General features: G+C 39.0%; 1 protein-coding gene across 1 annotated transcript in view; it reads right to left on the reverse strand.

Moving 5' to 3' along the window:
• Nucleotides 1-27,552, reverse strand: part of LOC130708502 (uncharacterized) — a 197,460-nt gene that overhangs the window by 155,507 nt on the left and 14,401 nt on the right. The window contains exons 2-3 of the mRNA XM_057549166.1: nt 15,857-16,322; nt 10,957-11,095 (exon numbers count right to left, since the gene is read on the reverse strand). Coding sequence (XP_057405149.1) covers nt 10,957-11,095; nt 15,857-16,322 — 605 coding nt within the window. The remainder of the gene's footprint in view (nt 1-10,956; nt 11,096-15,856; nt 16,323-27,552) is intronic.

Consider the following 27,552-nt stretch of genomic DNA (forward strand, 5'->3'; position numbering starts at 1 on the left):
GATACCCAAACCAGACAAACATGTCACAAGGAAAGAAAACTATTGGCCGATATCACTGATGAACATAGATGCAAAAATCCTCAACAAAAAGCTAGCAAACAGAATCCAACAGCACATTAAAAGGATCATACACCATGATCAAGTTGGGTTTATCCAAGGAATGCAAGGATTCTTCAGTATATCCAAATCAATCAATGTGATAAACCATATTAATAAACCAAAGGAGAAAAACCATATGATCATCTCAATAGGTGCAGAAAAAGCTTTTGACAAAATTCAACACACATTTATGATAAAACCCTCCAGAAAGTAGGCATAGAGGGAACTTACCTCAACATAATAAGGGCCATATGTGACAAACCCACAGGCAACATCATTCTCAATGGTGAAAACCTGAAACCATTTCCTGTAAGATCAGGAACAAGACAAGGTTGTCCACTGTCACCACTATTATTCAACATAGTTTTGGAAGTTTTAGCCACAACAATCAGAGAAGAAAAAGAAATAAAAGGAATCCAAATCAGAAAAGAAGAAGTAAAGCTGTCACTGTTTGCAGATGACATGATACTATACATAGAGAATCCTAAGGATGCTACCAGAAAACTACTAGAGCTAATCAAGGAATTTGGTAAAGTAGCAGGATACAAAACTAATGCACAGAAATCTCTTGCATTCCTATACACTAATGATGAAAAATCTGAAAGAGAAATTAAGGAAACACTCCCATTTACCATTGCAACAAAAAGAATAAAATACCTAGGAATAAACCTACCTAAGCAGAAAAAAGACCTGTATGCAGAAAAGTATAAGACACTGATGAAAGAAATTAAAGATGATACAAACAGATGGAGAGATATACCATGTTCTTGGATTGGAAGAATCAACATTGTGAAAATGACTCTACTACCCAAAGCAATCTACAGATTCAATGCAATCCCTATCAAACTACCAATGGCAATTTTCACAGAAGTAGAACAAAAAATTTCAACAATTTGTATGGAAACACAAAAGACCCCGAATAGCCAAAGCAATCTTGAGAAAGAAAACTGGAGCTGGAGGAATCAGGCTGCCAGATTTCAGACTACACTACAAAGCTACAGGAATCAAGATACTATGGTACTGGCACAAAAACAGAAATATAGCTCAATGGGACAGGACAGAAAGCCCAGAGATAAACCCACACACATATGGTCACCTTATTTTTGATAAAGGAGGCAAGAATATACAATGGAGAAAAGACAGCCTCTTCAATAAGTGGTGCTGGGAAAATTGGACAGATACATGTAAAAGAATGAAATTAGAACACTCCCTCACACCGTACACAAAAAAATAAACTCAAAATAGATTAAAGACCTAAATGTAAGGCCAGATACTATAAAACTCTTAGAGGAAAATATAGGCAGAACACTCTATGACATAAATCACAGCAAGATCCTTTTTGACCCACGTCCTAGAGATACAGAAATAAAAACAAAAATAAACAAATGGGACCTAATGAAACTTAAAAGCTTTTGCACAGCAAAGGAAACCATAAACAAGATGAAAAGACAACCCTCAGAATGGGAGAAAATATTTGCAAATGAAGCAACTGACAAAGGATTAATCTCCAAAATTTACAAGCAGCTCATGCAGCTCAGTATCAAAATAACAAACAACCCAATCCAAAAATGGGCAGAAGACCTAAATAGACATTTCTCCAAAGAAGATATACAGATTGCCAACAAACACATGAAAGGATGCTCAAAATCACTAATCATTAGAGAAATGCAAATCAAAGCTACAATGAGGTATCACCTCACACCAGTCAGAATGGGCATCATCAGAAAATCTACAAACAATAAATGCTGGACAGGGTGTGGAGAAAAGGGAACCCTCTTGCACTGTTGGTGGAAATGTAGATTGATACAACCACTATGGAGAACAGTATGGAGGTTCCTTAGAAAACTAAAAATAGAACTACCATACGACCCAGCCATCCCACTACTGGGCATACACCCTGAGAAAACCATAATTCAAAAAGAGTCATGTACCACAACGTTCATTGCAGCACTGTATTCAGTTGCCAGGACATGGAAGCAACCTAAGTGTCCACTGACAGATGAATGGATAAAGAAGATGTGGCACATATATACAATGGAATATTATTCAGCCATAAAAAGAAACAAAATTGAGTTATTTGTAGTGAGGTGGGTGGATCTAGAGACTGTCATACAGAGTGACATAAGTCAGAAAGAGAAAAACAAATACCATATGCTAACACATATATATGGAATCTAAAAAAACAAAAAAAAAAACCAAAAAAAACAGGGTTCTGAAGAACCCAAGGGCAGGACAGGAATAAAGATGCAGACGTAGAGAATTAACCTGAGGACATGGGGAGTGGGAAGTGTTAGCTGGGACGAAGTGAGAGAGTGGCATGGACATATATACACTACCAAATGTAAAATAGATAGCTAGTGGGAAGCAGCCGCATAGCACAGGGAGATCAGCTCGGTGCTTTGTGTCCACCTGAGGGGTGGGATAGGGAGGGTGGGAGGGAGACGCAAGAGGGAGGAGATATGGGGATATATGTATATATATAGCTGATTCACTTTGTTATAAAGCAGAAACTAACACACCATTGTAAAGCAATTCTACTCCAATAAAGATGTTAAAAAAAAAAGTACATGAGACCTAAAAATCTCTATATAGAGTAGTTCTAAGAAATAATAGCAAAGGAATGGGTTCCAGGATTTCTACTGCATTCTGCAATTTTGAAAAGTATACATTTATATTATCTTTGTCAATAGTCATAATATTCAAATAACCTGTATTGATATAATTTACATCATACAAATTAATACTACATGAACATAAAGCAGAAGACTTTCAGTTAAAATGTTAATTTAGCATATGTGTTTTTTCTCTGTTTCCTTCTGAATCACCAAGAAAATGATAATAATAAAATTAATCAGAAACAAGTTGACCTGGAAAAAAGGCATTAACAAGTTCTTGGAAGATGAAAAGTAAGTGAAGAAGTAGTAACTGACATAACAAACTGGAAAATCCTGAAACCCAAGTGCCTTTCAAAAAGGATATTAATTAAAAAAAAAAAAAGCTGATTTGCATCACAGAACCCTGGAAAAGCTCAAAAATGGAAGGTGTTAGGTAGCTTGGAAGGTATTGGGTGAAAAACCCAGACTAATCAAGAATCTATACAAGGAGTTAGAGCCCCAGATGCTCTTGCATGCCCTGTGCAGCCAGGCAACTGTTCCTTCATGATTCTAGCAGGAGGCATTTTGTCATGTGAGGATGTAGAATGAGGGATGATTTAAAGGGGGAAGGCCAGTAAGGGAGAGGGTAGACATGAAATGCCACTTTGAAAATAAGAGAATTTAGTGAATATTCTTGATGGTGACCACACCCTCCCTACCCTCTTTGGCCAACTAAAAGGCAGACAGGAGATTGAAGGGAGCTCTTCTCTGGGGGTACTGACTGCTCGATAGGAATAAACAGAAGATAATGACTTTTAAGGATCCCACTGAAACCACCGGGTCATGATTAGGTCATCATACAAAGAGGGCAACCCAATAAAATATTATTCACAATAAAAAAAAAAAAAAAAAAAAAAAAAAAGAGGGCAACCCAATAAATCAACAAACCCCACCCATTTTTATTCTTTATCCTTAAATATAAATGGATAGTCAAGTATTCCCAGGCATTAGTAGGCAGACTCTAAAGAAAGGTAAAACCCAAAATGTGAAACTATAATCAGAGGCTTAATACTTGTAAAAGAAATTATTATATTCACAAAACAAGGATATGATGCTATAAAAAAATGCTCTCAGAGCAAAAAATGTTATTAGAAATTAAAATCACAATTGCCCCTCAAAAATATTTTCAAATTGAATTGAAAAATAATGTAGAGAAAATATCCCAGAAAGTAGAGACAATAGATAAATACATGGAAAATAGGAAAGGAAAATGTTATAATATTAGAAAATCAACTCTAAAATCCAAGAAATAAGTAATAGAGGTTCCAGAAAGAAGGACCAGAGGTAATGGAGGGGAGGAAATAAGTGTGTGTGTGTATGTATGTGAAATACTTATACAAATACAAATCAAGGCACAACATGGTGAAGATCAGGAACACTGAGGATGTTGGCAAGACCATTAGAATTTTCAGGGAGTAAACAAGTTCATAAACAAAGTACTGGGGATCAAAATGTCATCACAGTTCTCAAAATGGAGCAAGCTGTTTAAATTGGTAAAGAATTTCTAACATCAGATTTTCTAGACTCTCATTCAAATGTAAAAGTAAAATAAGGACAGGTTGAAATGTGCAAGGGCTCAAAAATTAACTTTACACAGGAAGCTCATGTGCCCCATTAAAATAAGGCACCAAAATGTAAACAAGATGAGGTTGGGATTCAGAAAATAGCAGCTTTTATACTGAAGATGAGACAAAAGGCGTCCCTAGGATGATGTTAAAGGGAATGACTAATGTAAGAGCTGTTTGAAAAGCCTGGAGAGCAATTAGTATTAGGATGGTGGGCTCCAGGAGGGAGATCTCTAAGGAGAAAAAACAGATACATTATACACATACATACATACATATACAGACATACACCAACACATATAGATGATTGATATATAGATACATAGATTTTTTAAACAAAAATAATAAAAATTTTACTGTTCTGGTGGATATTTGGAGGCTTAAAAAAGTTCCTGAACAAATGGATTATTAAGATAATTTTTAACCCAAGGGGAGGAAAATTTATACAAAGAAAGGAAATAATTATGCTGTATTTCATGGCTCAGTTTTGAAAATATTTACACAGTCTAATAATATAAACACTGAAATGTTTATTTAATTAAAAGTGTGACAGAGCTATCTTGAAAAGTTAAGGGAAGGAAAATATGTGTGCTTATGTGTTGGTACAAAGGATGGACCATGGAGCACATTGTAAAACAGTAGCCAGACCATCATAGTTAAGTCAATGGATAATGTCTAAAATTAAGACTAAAAATATATATTGCATAATTTATAAAAATGGAAGCAAACACCCAAAGAAATATTTTGAAAGTGTTGAAATTGTGAATCTCAGGGAAATAAGACTCGGTGATGAAAAGGGGCAAAGGATTGCTACTATTTGCTAAAAGTTGGATAATACTCTTTGACTTTTAAAATATATTTCCATACAAATAACAAACCAGTGAGATGGATGGGGAGGAACACACTGGTCGATGTAAATCAAAGGTCATGTTCTTGTCTTTGAATTGGATGCTGAGTTCAAAACTGTTGATTATATTATCATGCGTTATAGCATACGTAAAGCTTACATATATTATTCTGCATGTATCAAATACCTAAAAGGTATTTTAATGCATAATCATTTATTAAAGAAAACATACTAAAAGAAAAACTTGATAAATTTGTGCAGCTACTTTGGAAAACTGTATGGAACTTCCTGAAAAAACTAAAAATAGAACTACCATATGATCCAGCAATTCCACTCCTGGGTATATATCCAGAAAAAACAAGAAAACTAATTTGAAAAGATACATGCATCCCAATGTTCACAGCAGCATGATTTACAATAGTCAACATATGGAAGCAACCCAGGTGTCCATAAACAGAAGAATGGATAAAGAAGATATATAATGGAATATTACTCAGCCATAAAAAATAATGAAACTGCCATTTGCAGCAATGTGGAAGTGCCTAGAGAATATTATGCTTAGTGAAATAAGTCAAAGACAAATACTGTATGATATCACTTAAATGCGGAATCTAAAAAATAATACAAATGAATGTATATAACAAAACAGAAACAGACTCATAGATATAGAAAACAATCTAGTGGTTACCAGAGGGGAGAGGGAAGATGGGAGGGGCAAGTTAGGGGTAAATTAAGAGATACAAACTACTCTGTATAAAATAGATAAGCAACAAGGATATATTATACAGCACAAGGAATTATAGCCATTATCTTATAATAACTTTTGAAGGAGTATAATCTGTAAAAATGCTGAATCACCATGCTGTACATCTGAAACTAATGTAAAATTATTGTAAATCAACTATACTTCAATTAAAAAAAAAACCTTGAAACTAAGAAACCTCATCTGTATTAAAGGTTGAAGTTTTTAGAAACGGGAACATAGATTTCCCTAAGTCTCTAAAGACTATTGGCTGCAGAGTTTCCGATATGTTTCTTTTTCTTTGACTAAAAACTAAGTAAATGAAACAATAAAGTGTCAGGTGTTTTTGTTACACAAGTCTCTGGTAAACCACGGGTAAATCAGTCTTTGGTATGTTTGAACAAAAGGTGCATTGTCAGACATAAGACGACAGAGACCACGGGCTGCGAGAGAGGAGGCTGGATGCTGCGTTTCACTGATGTCTGTTCTACTGCTACAGACTCTTGCTCAGGGCACCTTGGGGTTACCAGGTGCCCAGGTGCCTTGCCTCTCATCCCAGAATTTGCTGATAAAAACAGTGGGAAACTTGTATCAACATAGATCTAAACATTAATTGTCTATTCTTTCTAATGGGTCTGCAAATGGGCAGATCCTATGCTTACTTATTGTTGCCTTCCCTTTTTGTCTGCAAGCTCCATGCAGCTTGGGACCTTGTGTCTTGCGCATTCCTGGATATGCCTGCCATTTGCCTGGCACATTGTGAGAACTAAATACATAGTAATTGAATGAATGATTGAACTATTGATTTTTTTTTTTTTGCTATTGATTAACCTGAGGTTTGGCCTATGAAAAATTGTATAGATTATAGCCAAACCTTACCCTTGTTTATTTATCTGCTTTGCTCTAAAATGACATAATGGCGAGAATATAAAGTTTAGTGACAAAAGACTCCATGGTTAATTCCTGGATATGTCCTTTACTAACTGTGTCATTTTGAGCAGCACTGCACGGTTTTCTGAGCCTAAGTTCTCTCATCCATTCATCCATTCTGTGATGATAATAAGACTTCCGTCGTTATAGGGAGGGAATGAGTTAATAACTGTGTATTTTATAGGCTGTTAAGTAATATATAAGTGTCTATTGTATCTATGACCAAAATCTTTCTGATATATATTTTCTATGTATTGTATCCATTTTATTCCCGTCACTACATGTTATTTTTCCAAATTGAATTACAAGCGAGAAATTTAAGCACAATGCTAGTCTTCATGAGTTTATATTAAGAATTGTTAAGGTAGGAATTGCCATAAATATTTATAGCTACCTCCTTGAGTCATAAGGCTTCAAATATGTGAATCAACTATATTTTTCCTGCCATTTTTCTGACAAGCAGACACAGAGTTGATCAGTTCTATTATAAAGTCACTAAGATATAGGGAAACATTGAATCATTTTTTTATTTTCTTTCTTAAATTGCCTATGTTTTGGACAAGGGAACGCACTATGAAGTTACAGATAAAGTTCGCTTTAACTATTGAAGAACAAAGAAACTATTATCATTAAATTACAATGATTTCATTATTAGATCTCTGTGTGTGTGGATAACCCTTCTTTTAGGATCAGTTAACCCCTCTGCAATGTAACAAAGATCAGACCTCTATATTAATTATTTAGAAGAGAATCTGATGCAGTAGGACAAGCCAAGGTTTTGTAGCAACATGCTCTGAATTCAAATTCTGACTCAGCCATTTTATCTCCCTGAGGCTGTTTCCTTCTATGGGAAAAAAAAAAAAAAAGCAGAGATACTTGAAAGGATGAAAGAAATTATACAGGAAGTGCTTGATTGGCAATCAATTAATGTTAGCAATCACTGTTTTAGAGTCTGATTTTAGACTTCTGAACCCCTCGTACTCAGATATCATTCTCCAACTATGCTTGTATTTATACACTAAATTGGATTTGAGGAAAGCAGTTGATACCAGCTGGTTTCCAATAAAAAGAAATGTGGCTTGCCTGTGCGGGCATAGAGGAAGTAACATCCCCAGAAGGCAAGAGTGGCTGGGCTGCATCTGTGTAGCTGTGTCACACATGATCAGAGAACCACAGATGCCAGAACTGTGCTAAGTGCTTTACATGTGGAACAAGAACAAAAACAAAGGCAGACAGCAAACCAAGAGTGTCTGCTTGCTATCCCCAAACCACAAGTACGTTCAAAGGAGGAGGAAGCCTGTCAGACAGAAAGAGCTTTGTTCTTCTGAAAACTTAATGGCTTTAGATAGGTATGTTTGGTATTAAAACCTGAGAAAAGCAGCCAATGCCCTGCTTTTAGGCCTTGCAGGATGAAGGGGATGAGTGGGAACAAAAGAAAGAGAGAAACGGAGAAGCAGAGAGCCTCATGACAGAGGTCTGCGCGCAGCCTTCCAGGGAAGCCCCCCAAATGCTCGAGTAGAGTCTCCCAAACTTATGCATGCTAATGTGAGTGACTGTGTTGTTACAGTTAATGTAAACTGAAGGAGAAAACGATGCTTAAACCAATGCAGTGAGGAGAAGAGGTAAGTAGAGCATCATATCAAGGGAAACTAAAATATCTTCCAGGGATTCGTATAAACCTTGAGCAGGACTTGGACTTCCATAGGCCAATTTGGGAGTTGGAAGCAATTTGATCAATTTCAAGTATTACATGCGTGTATGTTTGTTGGGGGACTCTTAGCTAACCCAGAGATTATGCATGGATCATAGTATTACTATCTCTATGTTACAAACAAGGTTGGAAGATGTTTCAATGACTTGCCCAAGGTCACCCAGCTAAGTATCTGGGGCAGGGGGAGCTGATATTTGAACCTATGCTCATCTGTCCCCTGAACAGAGCTCTCAGTTACCATGTCATGCTGTCTCTCTAAGACGATTCTCTGGATCATCTAGCGGGGCTTGGCTGGGTGGCTATATCATAAATCACATCAGAGCTCTTTTGAATAAAACAAACAAGCAGGCCCCAACTGTGCATATTCTGATTCATTAAGTCTAGGTGACATCAGGGGAATCTGTATTTTTTAAAATTTCACCAGACATTTCTAATAGGAATTCAGACTTGGGAACCTAAGATAGTCTAGTCTCTCAATATAAATGTGGGAAGCTCAGGGCCTCAAGTGGGAAGGGTCTTATACAAAGACAAACACTGAGAATTTGGCTTTACTCTAGAGTCGAGGATAGAACCTATTATCTCTAGTCTCAACATTCAGTGGGAAATACACATGAGCACAAACTAAGAATCCATACAATATAGAGCTTACAGGGATCAAGTGACCAAAAAATGGTTTAATGACCACTTAATGATTAAATGGTTTAATCAAGTGACCCTTTCTTTGTAAAGAAACTCACTAGAAAGTCTAAGAACACTTCTGTAATTTTCTAGGTACAAATTCTATAAGGTAAGAAGTAGTATATTTTGTCAAAAAAGAACCTGAGGCTAAGAGAAGGAAGTGATTTGTCAGAGACTACGACAGCAAACCAGCGTTCTAATTCAGTTCTATCACACTGAAAGACTACACACTTGATAAACAACACTCGCCTTTTCAAAGTGCGTATGTATTAAATGAGCTTCTCTTTAGGTTGTAAACACAGGGTCATTTTGTGCGTAATAAAAAGAATTCCTTTGGCGCTCATTCCCAGCCACTGTTGCGTAATCCCCAGTCCCTCCTAGAGACTTGTCCAGGTACGTCTGAGGGTGATCCAAGGAGAGTATACTACGTTCTCCTTACCAGCCTTCTCTGCCCTCAGTTTGAAACTAGCCTAACAAACTGAAAAGTGAGAATGAAAGGCAGCTCAAATGAGAGAGGATGCAAGTAAAATGAAAAGCAGACCCCTGGATAAGTAAGGAGCTAAAGGTCAGAGAGAAGAGAACACTGCTAGGGAAATACATGGTGAAGTTCAGTCAGGATGAGTTTTACAGTTAAATGTCCTTTACATACTGGAGCACAGTGGACCACAGCACAGCTCTACCAATGTCTGTATAGCTGTAACTTGCCGACTGTTGTCTAAGTCTAGACCATGAGATTCCTTACAGCTAGAATAAAATAAAAATAACAAAGAGAACGTCTCTTCCTTCTTCCCTCTTCTCTTCCCTTTTCTTCACAGAGGCAAAAGCATGCCCTGCAGCTGAGGAAGTAGAGCTGGGATGGGATGGAGTCATGGCAGCATGAGTACACCTGGCTGCCCAGAAGTGCTCGTGTGTGTGTGTGCAGTGGGGCAGTGCATGAAGGCAGCCGTATGCCTAGTGGCCAAGGGAGCAGATGGGGGAGGGGTGAAGATGAAACCAGGATGGTGGGACGATCGCTTACATTAAGCAAATAAGTCAAATGACTGAGCAAATGAGTCAATATGTTGAGAATAATGACAGCCAGTTTTCTCAATGTTGGAAAAATGATTTGGAAACATAAAAAGGGAGAAATCTAGATAGAATTTTGAGGTATTAGAACTGGAGGTTGCTCTAGTTATTCGTTGCTATATGACAGACCTTCCCGAAATTTAGTTGCATAAAACAATCACTTTTCCTGTTTGCATATCCTGTGGGTCAGGAATCCAGGCAAGCACAAGAGGGCACAGAATGACCCTGCTCCATGGTGTCTGGGGCCTCAGCTGGGGGTGACCTGACCTGGGGGCTGGAATCATCTGGAATCCCCAGGGTAGTTGAACTTCTTACATGCTAGCGCAGGGCTTGTGTGGAAGTATTCTGGTGAACAAGGCAGAAGCTGCATAGCGTTTCCTGCCCTGGCCTCAGAAATCATGCAGCATCATTTCTGCCATAATCATCTGATTACACATGAGTCACAGGTTAACCCAGTTCAAGTGAAGGGGACATCAACTTACCCTTTGGTGGAAGGAGTGACAACAAATTTGTGGATGTTCAAAAACAGCCAGGGAGATTGCCATGAACTTGTATATGTGTGTATATATACACATTTAAACATATATGTATACATGTGTATACATATATGTGCAGGTATATACATACATGCATACGAATACATAGATACATATATATTTTCCTACCTCTGTCCCTTGAGAGTTCCTAGAGCAGTGACAGGAAAATAGTGATGAACACACTGAATATCCAGCTGATCTTGGCTTCTAAATATCTTCCTCCACAAGAAGGAATGATGGGTCCTTAGAGAAATTGTTGTTTCCAGAGCTAAAAAAGGGAAAGAGATGAGCATGGGTTATCTTGTTTTGCCATAAAGTAAGGAAAAGCTCAAAGAATATGAAGCATGTCCAAAAGACACTGGAGTCAGAAGGTGCTCCCAATGACCAAAGATGGTACAATCTAAGCACCAAAATAAATAGTGACAGTAACATATAACAACCCATTGAATTAATTGGAATTCATGAGTCCACACTTGATACAAATAAAAATATAAATAAACAGGGTGAGGGGATATTTCTTCCTTGAATGAGATGCCAACTAATAAATGAAGAAGGAATGATGGAAATAGGAAAATCATGACTTGGCAATCATCCCTGGTCGGGGTTGATTTAGGCAGAAGTCATCAATGGATGCTCAGGCAGTGGGTGGGGTTCCGGGAAATAACAAGATGCCAGGATAATTTCTGAATATCTGCCCTCCAAGGACTCATCAACTACAAAGGAAAAATGGTGACTTCACTGTAGGGAAATCTGGCAGTTAGCACTATGACCAGGTGATTGAGGTTGTCATGACCATTGGTGGACCAGTCAACATCATGTGCCTCCTGATGTGAGTCACTGAGAAGAAAACAGTGTAATTTCTGTGGAGTTTCTGACAAGAAAGCGTGGCCTGTGTTAGGTCACAAGGAAATAACAGGCAGACTCTGGTTGAAGTTTGCTCTACAAAATGAACAGATTGTGCTCTTAAAAACTGTTAGAGAAAGGACAGAGAAAGGCCAAGCAACTGTTCCAGGCTGCAGGAGAGTGGTGAGATCTATCAACTAAAACAACATATTCCTGAAGAGGTTCCTTGGCCAGAAGAACAAATAGGACACTGTTGAGACAGTGGTGAAATTTGCATGGGGTATGTAGATTGGATGGTAGTCCTGTGTCAAGGTGGATTTTCTGACTTGGAGGGTTGTTTGGTGGTGTGGCAAGAGTGTCTTTGCTTGGGAGAAATACACACTGGAGAATTAAGGAGTCATGGTTAAATCAGATATTGCTCTCAAATGGTTCAGAAAAAGACTAATGATAATGGGTATGGGGAGAGAAGAGAGGACAGAGTAAAGGTAGAGAATCCATGGGTTGAATGATGTTCTCTCTTTCCAAATTCACATGTTGAAGTCCTATCCCCCAGAACCTCAGAACATGACCTTATTTCAAGATAGGGTCTTGAAAGAGGTAATCAAATTAAAGGGAGGTCATTAAGGTGGGCCTTAATTCACTATGACTGATGTCTTTATAAGAAGAGGAAATCTGGACACAGATAGACACATAGAAGGAAGAAAGGTAAAGAGACATAAGGAGAAGACCACCATCTGCAAGCCAAGGGGAGAGAACTGGAACAGATCCTTTTTTTCACAAGCCCTCAGAAGGAATCTACCCTGCCTACACCTTGATTTCAGATTTTAGACTTGCTTTTTGTCTCTCCAGAACTGAGACAGTAAGCTTCTGTTGTTTAAGCCGTCCAGTCTGTGGTACTTTGTTACAGCATCCCTAGCAAAACACCACCATGTGAAAAGGATACTGATGTTCTTCATATTGTTCTTGTAACTTTTCTGTAAGTTTGAAATTACTGCACAGTCAATTATTATTAAAATAGTGGTAAGTTATCATTTTACATGTAATCATCTAGCAACATTTTCACACATGCTATCTCCTTTGATCTTCACTACACCCCCAGAGAGGTAGTGATTATTTGATTATTAATATTATCAATTATTAATTGATTCATTTCACAGTCCAGTAGTCTGAGTAGGTTGCAAAAGGGTCTTTGTAATGGAGAAAAATGAAGCTTAAAGAGGTATCCTCTGAGCCTCTAGTGTTGACAGCGGGAGAAGCTACTTGTTCATACATATAACCCTCTGATAAAGTTATCAGAAGGAGAAAAGCAAGAAGAGAGGTTCCTTTAGAGTACAGATTTAAAGATTGCCCTAAACCCTGTTTCCTTAAAGAAAAGACTTGGAGGAAGGATAGAAGAGAAGAGGACAGAGAGGAGAAGCAGAGAGAAGTGGGATGCAGAAAAAGGACAGAGGAGAGAGAGGAGTAGTAATGATCACTGACTGCTTTTGCTCCACATCTGGAAGCTGATGAGCAGGCAGATGGGAGGCAAAGGAAGCGTCCTCTCCTCCCAAGTAGAGATGGTCCCTTCCTTGTCTCTCCTTCAGCTTGTTCATAAAATCTCCACAGTGTCCCCTACGAAGTGGTCTCGTCATAAAATGCTATTTTTTCTTCTCTACTAAAACCTGAGGCGTTGCAGCCTCTTCTACTCCTCAGTTATAGAATCTTGGGTAAAGACGGCACCACGATCCTGTAAAAACACAGTCATATGAAGTCATTCCTGTGCTCAGAACTCACTGGTGACTCTCAGTCTCATTCAGAATGAAATCCAAAGTCAGTCCCCAAACCAACATGGCCCTATGGGATCTGTCCACCTGTTACGTCCCATATTGTATCACCTCGCTCCAGCCTCCAGAGACTCCTTAAGGTCCCTCAAACTCACCAAGGTGGCTGCAGCACTGGGGCTGTGTACAGTAGCCCTCCACCCCCACCCCCTCTTAGCTGCGGTTTCACGTTCCTTGGTTTCAGTTACCCATGGTCAACCATGGGTCTGAAAACATTAAATGGAAAATTCCAGAAATAAAAAATTCATAAGTTTTAAATCGTGCACCATTCTGAGTGGCATGATGAAATCTCGCGAGGTTCTACCGGGGACCTGGCTCCTCCCTTTGTTCAACATATCCCACCCCTTAGTGAGTAGCCCTCTTGGTTATCAGATCGACTACCATGGTATCACAGTGCTTGTGTTTAAGTAACCTTTATTTTACTTAATGATGACCTAAAGCGCAAGAGAAGTGACGCTGAAAATTCAGAGATGCCAAAGAGAAGCTGTAAAGTGCTTCCATTAGGTGAAAAGATGAAAGTTCTTGACTTAACAAGGAAAGAAAAACATTGTATGCTGAGGTTGCTAAGATCTACCATTATAGCAAACCTTCCACCTGTGAAATTGTGAAGAAAAAAGAAATCACCTGAAGCAGATGATTCTCCTGAGGTATCATCAGAAGGTCAATAGCAGCCCTACATCCTTCACCTAACTTCACCTCTTCACACAGGCTTTTTATCATCTTACATCATTACCAAAAGTGTGAGTACAGTATTTGGAAAAAAGAGACACATTCACATAACTTTTATCAGAGTGTATTGTTATAATTGTTCTATTTTATTATTGTTGTTGTTAATCTTTTATTGTGCCTAATTTATAAATTAAACTTTATCATAGGTACGTATGTATAGGAGAAAACAGTATATTTAGGGTTTGCTACTAGCCAAGATTTCAGGCCTCCACTGGGGGGTCTTGAACCATATCCCCTGCAGTTAGGGGCATGGCTACTATACTTGCTATTCCTCCAGCCTCCTGTGCTTCCTTCAGATATCCAGGAGGCTGGTCCCCTTCCTCTCATCTTTTTTTTTTTTTAAACATTTTAAAAAATTAATTTGTTTATTTATTTTTGGCTGAGTTGTGTCCTCATTGCTGCGGCAAGCAGGGGCTACTCTACCTTGTGGTGCGTGGGCTTCTCATTGTGGTGGCTTCTCTTGTTGCGGACCCCCAGCTCTAGGCGCATGGTCTTCAGTAGTTGTGGCTCGTGGGCTCTAGAGCGCAGGCTCAGTAGTTGTGGTGCACGGGCTTAGTTGCTCTGCGGCATGTGGGATCCTCCCGGACCAGGGCTCGAACCCGTGTCCCCTGCATTGGCAGGTGGACTCTTAACCACTGTGCCACCAGGGAAGTCCCACTTCCTCTCATCTTTACTAAAATGTCACCTTCACAGAAAACCCTTTTTAAAATTTAAAGGCTGCCCAAAGTGTCCCATTCCCCTTGCCCTACTTGGTTATAATCCTTAGAGCTCGTTGCTGTGTAACATTCTGCGGTTTTTACTATTTGCCTTTGTTTTATACATTGCTGGTCTTTCTCACTGGAATATCTGTTCCACAAGGACAGAGGTTTTTGTTTTATTTGCTGCTGTATCCTTAGCACATAGAGTGGTATTTGGCTCAACAAATATTTATTGAATGAATAATTGGGGTTACTTGACCATCCTGTATCTCAGTTACATGATCAAAACCAGTATAATAAATGTTATATGCTGGTGAGGATGTGGAGAAACTGATCACTCAGATGTTGCTGGTGAAAATCTGAAATGACACAGCCACTCTGGAAAACAGTTTGGCAGTTTCTTATTAAACTAAACATGCAACAACCATATGACCCAGCAATTGTAGCTTTGGGCATTTATCCCTGAGAATGAAAACTTATGTTCACATTAAAGAAAAAAAAAAAAAAAACCAACTGTACACGGATATTCGTAACAGCTGTGGTACATCTCCATACCATGGAATATGACTCAGCAATTGAAAAAAGTAACTGTTGATACAACTCAGATGAATCTCAAAATAAAAAACAAACAAGCAAAAACAACAACAACAACAACAAAAGAATCCCCAAAGTCTATACACCGTATGATTCCATTTATATAATATTCTCAAATGGTAAACTTAAGGAGATGAAAAATTGTTTACTGGTTTCCAGGGACTAGGGCTGGAGATGGTGGAGGAGGCAAGTAGATGTGTTTATTAAAGGACAATATAATGGGAAAAAAAGAACAATATAAGGAACACATAGTATCAAATTGCTGTTTGACTGTGGTGGTATATACGCAGACCTACGTATGTGATAAAATTACATACATCTAAACACACACAAATTGTTACTGACCCTTTCGAGTTGGCCCGCAACAGGCGTCCTCCTGCCAGGTGGTGCTCGCACCAATGCAACGAGCTGGAGTTTGGTTCCGAAGCAGAGGAAAGCTTGATTCCTTGATTGAAGAAGGCAGAGTTGCCAGCTCCCGCTGTCGAGTCCCCGCTCTCCCTGCCAGGACGCACGCAGGTGGGGCTGCTTTATAGGGATCAGCTTTGTAGGCGGTCTCATCAGCGGGGGAGGGGTTGGCATTCTCGCCTTGCAGTCCTGTGCAGCTGAGCTGCTCGCAGCTGCAGACCACAGTGCCGGGCGCAGCCTCTCTGCACACGGCCCGCTGCCGCCATCTTGAATCGCAGTGCCGCGCGCAGCGCTTCTGCGCGCGGCTTCTGCACGCGACGCGAGCGGCAGCGTCCGGGAGCAGCGTTTCACGTTTGGAGCTCCGGTCTGAAGTGCCGGGTGGAGGGAGGCCTCCGCATGCAGCATCCTATGAGCAAATGAAACTAGATGAAGCACAAAGGAAAACAAACAAGCAAAAAAAAAAAAAAAGGTTAGACTTTATTTTATTGCCTGGATTCTATTTTTGTTTCCCTGGGAATTGTGAACGGCTTTTGCTGGTGACACAATGGTTACATATAAATCTTTGGACATCTGAATAATATAGATGGATTGTATCAATGCGGTTTCATGGTTGTGTTATTGCAAGATGCTACCATGGAGGGAGACTAGGTAAATAGTACACGGGATCAATCTGCATTATTTCTTACAAGCGTGTGTGAATCTACAGTTCTCTCAAAATAAAAAGTGTAATTGAAACACTACAATATTATTCTGAAAATATGCACTGAGTACTTAGTATGTGCGTCACCTTTGTAGGGTAGCTGTGAACATTGAATGGATATATACATATACGTGTGTGTGTGTGTGTAAGTAATACAGTTAGAGCGCTGTTCAGCATATAATAAACCCTCAGTACATTTCAACTATTATTATTCCAATCCTTGAAGGCAGAGCTTCTATTCAGTTCATCTCTGATTCTCAGTATGTGTATTGTTTCTGATACATATTGCGAGCACCTGTCAGTGTGAACTGAATAAATGGCTTATCTAATCCCTTGCACCAACCTTCAAAGAGCAGGGTTCAATAAGAAGGGTGCTATGAGTGGAGTCCAGAGCAATCAAGAATTAAACAGGAAGACAGTAAGACTACTTAGAGTCCACCTCCCAGCTTTGCCACTAATTTATTATAAGCCCGTTTTCTTCACTGAGTCTCAGTGTCACCATTTGTGAGAGGAGGGATTGGAATGGCATTATTTCCAGCCCTTAAATCTACATGGTTCCATGTTTTATAAGAGAATTATTCTTTCTGAAACTTGAGCCTTGGGCCAGGAGTCCAAAGGTAATTATATACTGGCTCCAAAATTCTGGCCTCCAGTTGTGTTTGGGTAAAGTTGACTCTTCTGTTTCTGGCCTCCATTAAAGCACGGTTATTAGCAGCTGTTTTTTAGCTTTATAGATCTTTGAAGTATGTGGTAGTCAGAATATCTGTAGATGATAGCAAGCCAAGATTTTTGAAACCTTTAGGGGATAAGAAATTGTAGAAACTTAAGCCATAATTATGGTATTAATCACTACCATTGCATCATTATCCTCCAAAGCCAAGGGGAGTTATACTTGCTAAATTTAAAAACAATAAAGGCATGTTGTGATTTATGAAAACACAAAAAAAGCCCTCAAAAAACACCAGCTTGTTTATTTTACTTAATATTTGCAATACAACCTAATGTATTTGTGTAGTGTTTTTGAGAGGACTCCTGGGTAATTTTTCACGCTAAAGGTTAGCCAAAAGCTGACAGATGTCTTTACTCAACAAGGCCAGGTTTTACAGTGCAATGAGCATTACATGTATCATTCTTGCCTGTTCTCTTACCCTATGTCAGAGCATCTGGAATGTCCAGCCACTTCAGAGTTGAAATTGCTTATATTTTTGTACTAATTTGGGGTTCCTTGAACATTACATCATTGAGTGCTTATTAAACACCTTGTATGAACTCACTCTTGCAGAGACACTATGAAATAATTACAATGAAATATGCAGTGTTCTCTATTAATAATAAATACAATTTGTTGAGGAACTATTATACCTACAGTAACTCACCTAATTTAACTCTCACAACTCTATCAAAAATATATTAATAACTCCAGTTTATAGAGAAAGCAAACCAGATCAGAGAGTTTATGTAACAAAATCCTAAGTTTTTTCCAATGTGGTAGACGCTTTCAATCAAAAATTTTTTTTGAATTCAAATCAAAATAAATCTATGGATGCTGGCACTTAAATTATAATGACAAGAAATAGAAATCAACTAGGGCTAGAGTAATTGAAGAAAATGGGAAAATATTTTCAAAGTGCTGAAAAAAATTGGTTGGTTAGATTGTATTGTCAGCAAAACCATCCTTTAAGAATCAGGCTGAAATAAAGACATTTTATGTAAACAATGAATAGATTATGAATAAATTCTCATAAAAGAAACTTGGAAAGGATGTACATATGGAAAAACATATTCCCAGTAATAAGGTCCATGATGCAAAGAAACAGCAAACATTTGGTCGTACCCAAACAAACGCTGAGTATCTGAAAAACAGTAATAGTGTCTAATTTGAGGTGAAAAAGTAAAAACCATCCAAGATGCAACTTAAATACTGGACAACAATAACACATGTATTGGGAAGGAGTGGGAAGAGTAAAAGTATTTTAAAGTCCATGGTGTTATTCAGCATGGGAACGAAAATAATATGTGTTAACTGAGGACTTAGTGTAAATTATGTATGTAATTATTAGCATAACCACTAAAACACTAGAAAGAGGAGATTAAATTAGAGCACATATGTTTAAATCCCCAAAATAAAGCAAACAAGCCAAAAACAAAATCTACCAAAACAGGAGAGTAGGATTCTCGGGCCAGAGCAAGGATGAGTAAGGCAAAAGGATGCTTTGTAATCAACAGGAATCTACGGAGGAGAACTTATCCATTCAAAAGCCATTCAACCAACAGACCTCCCTTTGAAAGAATTCTGTGCAGTGGGGCTTCCAAGCTCTCGTAGCTGAGGACCAGTTCTTAAGAATATAAACAATATAAATCTTCCAGTTAAAACTTGCCAAAGAGATCAGCCTACATTAGTAGTTCTCAAATGTAGGACTCAAGATTATACTTCCAAACATACTGACTCAGTAGGGCTGTTTTTATCACAAATCCCAAGAGATAATAAAGTGGAAGACTAGAAGACCACATTTGATAGTCACTATTCTGCATGAGAATACTGAAGTTCCCAGGCAGTACTATTTCTCAATACAAATGAATACCGAGGTGCTTGGTTTATATCTCAATCTTCGGCAAAATTTGAGAAGAGAAAAAAGAGTGTACATTCATTTGAATTTGAATAAGACATTACTCTTCACAATGAAAAAAAAAAAGGATTTCTTGGCTTAAAACAACAGACCTGTGTACATTTGCTAGTTAATGTCTGTGAGTCTAATACCTCATGGGAGGCAGCCCACCTGGTCTCACCTGGTGACACCCAGCCCACAGTTCCTGCCATTTTTCTCATTTCAGCAGGACTGGGTAGGAAAAGAGGTTCTGCTAGTAAATCAAGGCCATCTTATTGAAGCCCCCAAGTCCCAATCTCAGGAGGTATAGAAGAGTCAAACCTCAGACATTCACAGAACTAAACTCTTCTTCAGGGGAGAATACAGTTCAGAATTTATGACTTTGATACAGACAGATAAATCGAACCCTTTCTCTGAGCACTAATTCCTACAAAATGCAGGATTTTATTTTTCTTGTGGAAAAATTGATTTTAATACATTTCTTGTGTAGATTCCTTTAGTCAATCACATATTCATTTACTTTCATATTCACTTCTCCTTCCTCACCCATATGTATTCATTCATTTGTATTCATTCACATATTCCTGTATCAACTTATATTTTGTCAAGTCAGTCATTAACTAATTCATGACTCTCAATCACGTGATCATTTATGTTTTCACTTGTATTGTTTTTCACAGTTTTCTCATCCTTTGATTCTCCAGTTCATGTATTTGTTCACATCTTTTAATTCATTTCCTCATTCATTTAACATACACACACACACACGCACACACACACACACACAATATCTTCGTGCAAGTTTCCTCTCTGCTAGAGCCACAAGCAGAGATAAGCAATGCACCCGTGACTCCTTCTCAAGCTTTGAATTATTTCCTTTGGCTTTGTCTTTCCCAGATCTCCACCTAGAGAATGCACTGGAGAGTCCATTCTGTAGCTACAGGCTTCTTAGTTCATACACAGGGACAACATTTTTAGCAGCTTCTAGATGTCAGTCAGGCCAGACTTGTATCAAAATTCTGTTTCTTTGCATCAGACATTAATCAGCCCAGAAACTTCAACCTAGTTTTAGGGCTCAGGTTTTTCCTTCCTACTTAGGGAAAGCCCAGTTCCTTACTGCTGGGTGTTACCTCCCTGTGAGTCTCTGCTACTCACATAAAACACTTCCCTTCTGACACTTCTCATCACCAAATGTGTGGAGACTTTTCCCCACACCAAGCGATTCTCTGAAACACCAGTTTGGTGTCCTGCAATTTAATTCACTTCTGACATTATTTGTCTGGAGGTGGCTTCAGATCCCACAGATTAAGGGCTCAGTCCCACAAGACTGCCTTCCCTGACACCCATACACTTCAGACACCCGTTGCAAGCCCAGTTTATCACCTGTGCTTCTGACCAATTGGCTATAGGTGGGAGTTTCCATTTGATTAATTTGCTAGAGCAGCTCACAGAACTCAGGGAAACACTTATGCTTTCCAGTTTAATACGGGATATCATAAAGGATACAGATGAACAGCCAGATGAAGACATACATAGGGTGAGGTCTGGGAGGGTCCCCAGTGCAGGAGTTTCTGTTGCTGTGGAGTTGAGGTGTATCACCCTCCCAGTGTGTACGTGTTCTGCAACCCCCATGCTCTCTGAACCTTGTCATTTTGTTTTTTTATGGAGGCTGCCTTACATAGCCATGATTGATTAACCCATTGGACATTGATGATTGATTCAACCTCCAGCCCCGCTTCCCCCGCTTAGAGATTGAGGGGTGGGAGGTACTGAAACTTCCAACCCTTTAACCTTGTGGTTTGTTGCCCTGGAAGCCAGCCCCCTTCCTTAGGTTACCTAAGGGATTTTGGAAAGTCACCTTATTAACATAACAAAATAAATCTTTATGGCTCTAATCACAGGAAAGTCCAAGGGTTTTAGGAGCTCTGTGCCAATAAGAGGGTCTAAGACCAAATATATATTTATATATATATATATATATATATATATATATATTTCTTGTTATAAATCAAAATATCACAGCCTCACAGGGCTCTTGCCCCTGCCTTAAATGAGTGGGTCTTGATCATGACCTTGGTGGTGGCTGTGTAGTCCCTGAGTTCTAGTATTTTCTTAGCCTTCAATTGATCTATGTCAAATGAAAAGTGTTTACCCTAACTCCCTCCTCCATGATTATAATTATAATATATTATGTTATAATCCAGTACAAATGACCATTGGCTTGGTTAAGCTCAAGTCTGTACTCTCAAAGTGCAAAGTGTTTTTCTTAATAACCCACACAACTGGTAATTGTTTAATATTTGTCTTTACTGCTAGGGAGTATCAGGAGGGGAAGATTTCTCCTCTACCCTTCTTGGTTCTTTGGCTGGATTAATTAAATTGACACAAGACAGATTAACAGGTGAAAAAAACAAATTTAATTTGTATGTATGGAGGTGTCGAGAAACAAGACCTCCAAAGTGACCAAAGCAGGCTATTTATATAAATTATTTTAACAATTATTTGTGAAGATTTAACAAAACACAGGGGTTTGTGCTTAGGGTTGCAAACTAATGAAGAAGTAACAAAGTTTGTTTATACAGTTTTCTTAGCCTTGAATTCCCTAACTCTGGTGATAAGGATGCTTTCTATCCTCCTGGGGTAGGGAGGGTTCCTTCAGATGGGAGATCTATTTCCTGCTTTCAGGGGAAAAGAAGAGGTTCAGAGTATTGTTCTTGTTGCTGTTTTTAATAGCATTTCACCCCACACCAGCTGTAACTGGTGTCAGTATGCCACTGTGGCATATCTTGGGGTAGGATGTCCTGACCCCCAGCAGGAGTAAGTTCTATGATGATGGTAACTTAGATGGTGCTATTCATCAATATATCCCTAGCCACTGGCGTAGTGTTTGGCTACATGAATATTTTTCACAGATATAAGAGTAGCGTGTGTTGTAATTGAGTAGATGCAAAGGGTCTAGGGATAGAAGATGTGGAAGAAATTCAGCATCTGAGGGGTGGGAGTGATGGGGAGGACGCACAAAGGACATGACATTTCAGATGTGCTTTGAACATTAGTAGGAGTTTGCCAGGCAACAGTGTGTGTGTGTGTGGGGGCGGGGGGTGGTTCCTGGTAAAGGAAACTGCATTTTCAATGATACAGAAGTGAAACAAAAGGGTAGCTCGCTGTTGGTAAGTGAGGCTGGGAAGACAGGCAGAGACCAAATCATGCAATGTGTAATCCATGTTGAGGATCTTGGACTTAATTCTGAGGGCAAAGGAGTGGCAAAAAGGGATTTACAGATGGAAGTAAACTGGACAGATTAATTTTTTAAAAATTTTATTTTGGGAAGATCACCAGTGACCAAAGCAAGACAAGATAAGGAGTTACAGCTCAGAAAAGATACTATTTTGTCCGTTGGGGAATGTTGTCAGAGACTAAAAACAGCTTAATGGGACATTGTGAGCCATGCTTGTATCTAAGAACCACATTTCAGTCATAAGGATGGGATCCATACTCTGTTTTACCTTGCCTCACCTCTCAAATATGTCAATCAGTACATCCTATCAATGTCACTCCCTAAATTTCACCAGCTTCTCTTTATACCTACTGCCATTTCCCTGGTTCTGACTCCCATCATCCCTAACCTGAGCTATTGCTACCACTCCTACACTATTTTTGTTGCCTGTTAGATCTTTCCCACTAATCTGTGTCCCCCACTGGTTGTTAGAGTGAACATGAATGGCTTCTTTCCTGTTTAATATTTTCCAGTAGCTGCCCATCCCCTAGAAGATCAAGTCTAAACTCCATAACGCACCTTGTTTTACAGTGATGTCTCAGGTGGCTTCTCCAGCACAATTTCCTCCATCATTTGATTATTGTATTTTCAAAAAAACAGTCAAATCACCTAATTAGGAACTCCTTCCTTACTGTCTGCCATAAGAAATGGCCACCTACTCATTAATATCATTTTTGTATCATGCACACGTCTCTTATTATACATATTTCACTGTGTTGATATTCATTTGTGTGCACCTACTAATTCTGTCCTCCTTGGAGGAAAACTATATCTTATTATTTGTAAACACTGTCTGTTTAAATAGATGTCTCCCCTTCCTCCAATTTTTTTTAATGAGCACATAAATGAACAATGATTAAAAAAATGAAAAGAATGAATCAAAATAGAGAAATTGGGTCAGGTTCAACTAAGGTATTAAAAAAATCATGGGTTCTGGCATTTTTGAGCAGAGTAATATTTTCAGCTTCTTGGAAAGGTGCAGAAGACCTTTTACTCATTATTACTCATCCATTATGAATTTCACTATTAAAAATATAATATGGTCTGATGGTTTTACTGTTGATCAACTCTAAGCATATATCTATTAATCCTTAGGGAGAAATGACTCACAGTGTTTCCAGTTATGCGGCCAGAAAGTACTTTGATTGGATAGTCACTGGGGTCAGGCCTGGAAGAGCTGAGAAATCCCGGTGTTTTCCCTCTATTCCCTACTAGCTTTTTGAATCTAATGAGAGCTACTTGGTCTCATCCTCCTATAAGGTAACTGTGGGTTCTCAAAACCAGATTAGGTGGGAAACCCTTCACAAACTGGGACTAATGACCTGAGAAATTCTATGACCAATGAACTGGGGACTTCTTCAGGTGCAATGGAGAACGTGGAAGCCAAATAGGAAATGAGGAAAAACAGCTGAAAGTACTAAGAGAACGTGAGAAGGAAGGGTTGACGTGGCTGTGAGGATTAGCAGGTCTCTAGGAGGGTAACAAAATTGAGAGAATTGGGAAGAAGAGGCAATTTGGTGTGGAATTTTAGGATTGCATGAGTGCATATTCTCGCATATCCTCTCTGTGACATTCTGGAGTTGATACTGGCTCCTACAGGCAACTGGTCATTGAAGATGGACAAAGGATGTAGTCAGACGAGAATTACTCAGACTTGTTATGTGGAAGGTGCCCTACCCACTGCTGGAGGTCAATCTGTAGAAAGACTTTACATTGCCCTAAGTGACCTTTCCAACAACATAAGAGGTAGCTACAGCCATCCCCCATTTATAAGTAAGAAACACTGAACTTGAAAGAGGTTCAGTGGATGGTTCTCACCTAGAAAGTGAGAACTAGACTATCCCAGAGAGTCTGACTAGAAGAAAGGACGGGGAGGGCAATGTTTTCATGAATTAGTTTTTTCTTCTGCCTATGACACAATGAATCCTAAAAAGATGTTACATTTTTCCTTTCTGAGAGATATTACTGGCGTGATGGAGAAGGATGCAGAGAATGGCATTGATCTGTTGGCCTTAACGGTGCTGTGGGGTCAGAAACTAACTGCTCCAGTGTTGTTGTTCTGTGTGACTTGGAGCCCGTCTTTCTCAATACCCCTGGATTCTTTCATCCTAAAAGGAGCTCACAAGGCATGACTCACTCCATCTTTAAGGCTGTTCCAAGAATTGGGGATGCTCCCAGCTTACGTGGGATTATTGTCAAAAGAAGTGTTTTTATTTTCATGTATTCATTCTGTTACTTAGCTAATGCTGATCTGTTATTGTCATTGTAGCAAATGCTATGGAGACTCGACAAAAATATGGTTGGTGTGATATAAATTGATAGGAACAAAAATATAGAATATTTTAGGCACCAAAGAGGACTTTTAGTTTGAATTGTATAATTTAATATCCCAAAATGACTTTGTACAACTTTGAAATCTTCCCATCACTGTGCATTGCATAACTACAATATGTATCAAATCCAGAGTACAAGATTTTTCTGAATTAGCACTCAATAGGTTAATGTAACTATAGAATATAATAGAGTAAGCAATACTATAACTCATGTATTGCTGTTTAATTTACTGTCTTCATTGAGACCCTAATTTTAATTAACTTTACCTATGAACCTTCTCCTGCAGATAGAACTGAAGTGAGACAAGCACACACGTCACTATTCATAAAATCATGTAAAAAATTCACTACATTCATTGATACTTTGAAACCCATACATTAGTTAAGAACCTGTGAGCTATGGTAATCCTTCCAGTTTACAGATGAAAAATTGAAGCCCATAGAGGTAAATTGATTTTCCACAAAACACTTTGCACGTAACCACAGGATCCAGAATTTGAACTGAGTTTGAGTTCAATAATTTTTCAGCTGCATTTTGCCCATTTTCTTAGCTATAATATTTTACTTCTTTAGCATGTTTGCATTCCCTGGAAAAAAAAATTTAATCGGAGAAACTTATGGGAAACAGCACAATATTTAGGTGACTGAGAAGCAAATAAGAAATGATAATCAATTAAGATAGAATTTTAACAGATAATCCAAGCTGTATGCAGAAATTTGAGGCATTAGTCTCACTTCTACATCCTTTGGATGTGGAATTTTACAGCAGTGGCCCTGCATATGAATGTTTTCAGTGCTCTATTCATGTGTCAGCTCTAGAACTTTTTGGACTTTGTTCTTAGGTGCCCATGACAGAAACCCTGGAGATACTCTTGCTTACTGACTTTCTGCCAGGGCTGACCACCAGCGTGACTTGGAGATGTTTCTCCAAATGTAAATGATTAAGTCCCACCTGTGAAGATTCTGATTCACAAGATCACAATGGCTTGAGCATCCTTAGAAGCTCTCACCCAGTAACTCTTTGAATAGACCTAATTGAGAAACAATCCAGGAACACACACCCCTCTTTTCCATTTTGCAGGTAGCAGAATGGAAACCTGGAGAGGTAAGAGTCTTTCCAAAATTCACAGAGTTTATTTAGCCTATTGCTCAAGAACTCCACAATGGGAACTGTAATGATCACATGACCCTTGATGTTCTGGTCTCTCAAGATCATGTCCGGATACAGAAACACACAGGATACAGAAAAACACAGGATTCTATGCATTTTCAAAAAGTATAAGTGGGATTTTAGCCTAGGTCTACAGATACGTATAGGTAACCTACTTTGTCCTACGGATTACGCTAGCTTCTTCTCTAGTTTTCCCTCCTTGGCAAATGACAGTTGATGCTGGGCCTCTACAGGGGTCTCAGGAGCGGGTGATAAACCAAAGGGAAACTGAAGCCTGAGTCCTGGATGGCATTTCCTCCAGAAAATAGTGACCATCCAGAGCATGAAGTTCCATGGGACAAAAAGGGGCAGCTGCTACCCTAGCAATACCAGGTCAATCCTCGTGGTCAGCAGCAAAGAATAAGAGGCAGGATTGAGGGAGATTTCTTAGGCTGAAGGCACACAGGAGGAAGGAGACTTTCTTAAATCTATGCCAGCCCTGAAAGTTGCTCTCAGATGACTGAGCCTATGTGAAGAGCACCGAGAACCAGAGATAAATAAGGAAAAAAATAGTTCTACTTTCAAATCACATTCTGCTTTGATACATAGGTACAATGAACAGTGTTGCGGGTTAATTAACAAAAGATTTCTGGTGAAGCTCTTCAGAGTAGGCCATGCCTGAGTATCATGGTGGAGGATGTTTTGTGGTTTACCATGCAGACATGGGTAGCAGAACGAGGGCATTCCTGGCAGAGGAAAAGCATATGCAAACTACAGAGCAGTGTAGCAGGAGGATATACTAAGAGAGCTACAAGTCAGGGCTTGTGCTCAGAGTTGAAACACAAAGAGAATTGTTGAAGAATGGAGAGGTACCTGGCTGATGTCTCACGAACCACTTAAATGCCATGTGAAGACATTCCCTCTGCTTCCTGTAAACCACTGACTGGCAAGAATGTGGTGTAAGCTGCGCTCCTCCACAATGACAGAGCTGCTTTGGGAAATGTTAAGCTCCCTATGGTTGTCAGTATTCAGGGTTTTTAAGCATCAGACTAAAATTTAGATGACTTCAAAGATCCTTTTCCAGCTATAAGATAGATATTCTATAATATCTATTTAGGCATGGTGGCCTTTCAAACCAGACATCACTCTTGTGGATAAGATGAGAATGAAAAAGAAGAAATAAAAATAAAGATATAATGAGGTATAGGAGCAGTGGAAGATGCTTAACATCAGCACTGGAATGGATGGTAACAAGAATAGGGGTGAGAAAGCTAGTCCAAAACACTTTATCCTGCCTGAATACTCAAAAGTCTCTTGACCGTTCTCTCCCATTTATTCTTGTTTCTCTCTGATCCAAGATCATGCAGACATCTGGCATGTACTGAAGCCTGGGTAATTTTAATGAAAGGGAAACCAGGTGATGCCATCTCTCTACCCTCAATACTTTAATAGCTCCCTATTATTCTTCATGACCAAACTATTTCACATGGGCTGCAGAGACTTTCGTGGTCTGCCCATGTCTGTCTCCTCAGGCTCATTTTTGCGATCAGATTCCCCTACATTAGAGTGT

The sequence above is a fragment of the Balaenoptera acutorostrata genome, chromosome 6 (genome assembly GCF_949987535.1).
Source record: "Balaenoptera acutorostrata chromosome 6, mBalAcu1.1, whole genome shotgun sequence".
Taxonomy (NCBI): Eukaryota; Metazoa; Chordata; class Mammalia; order Artiodactyla; family Balaenopteridae; genus Balaenoptera; species Balaenoptera acutorostrata.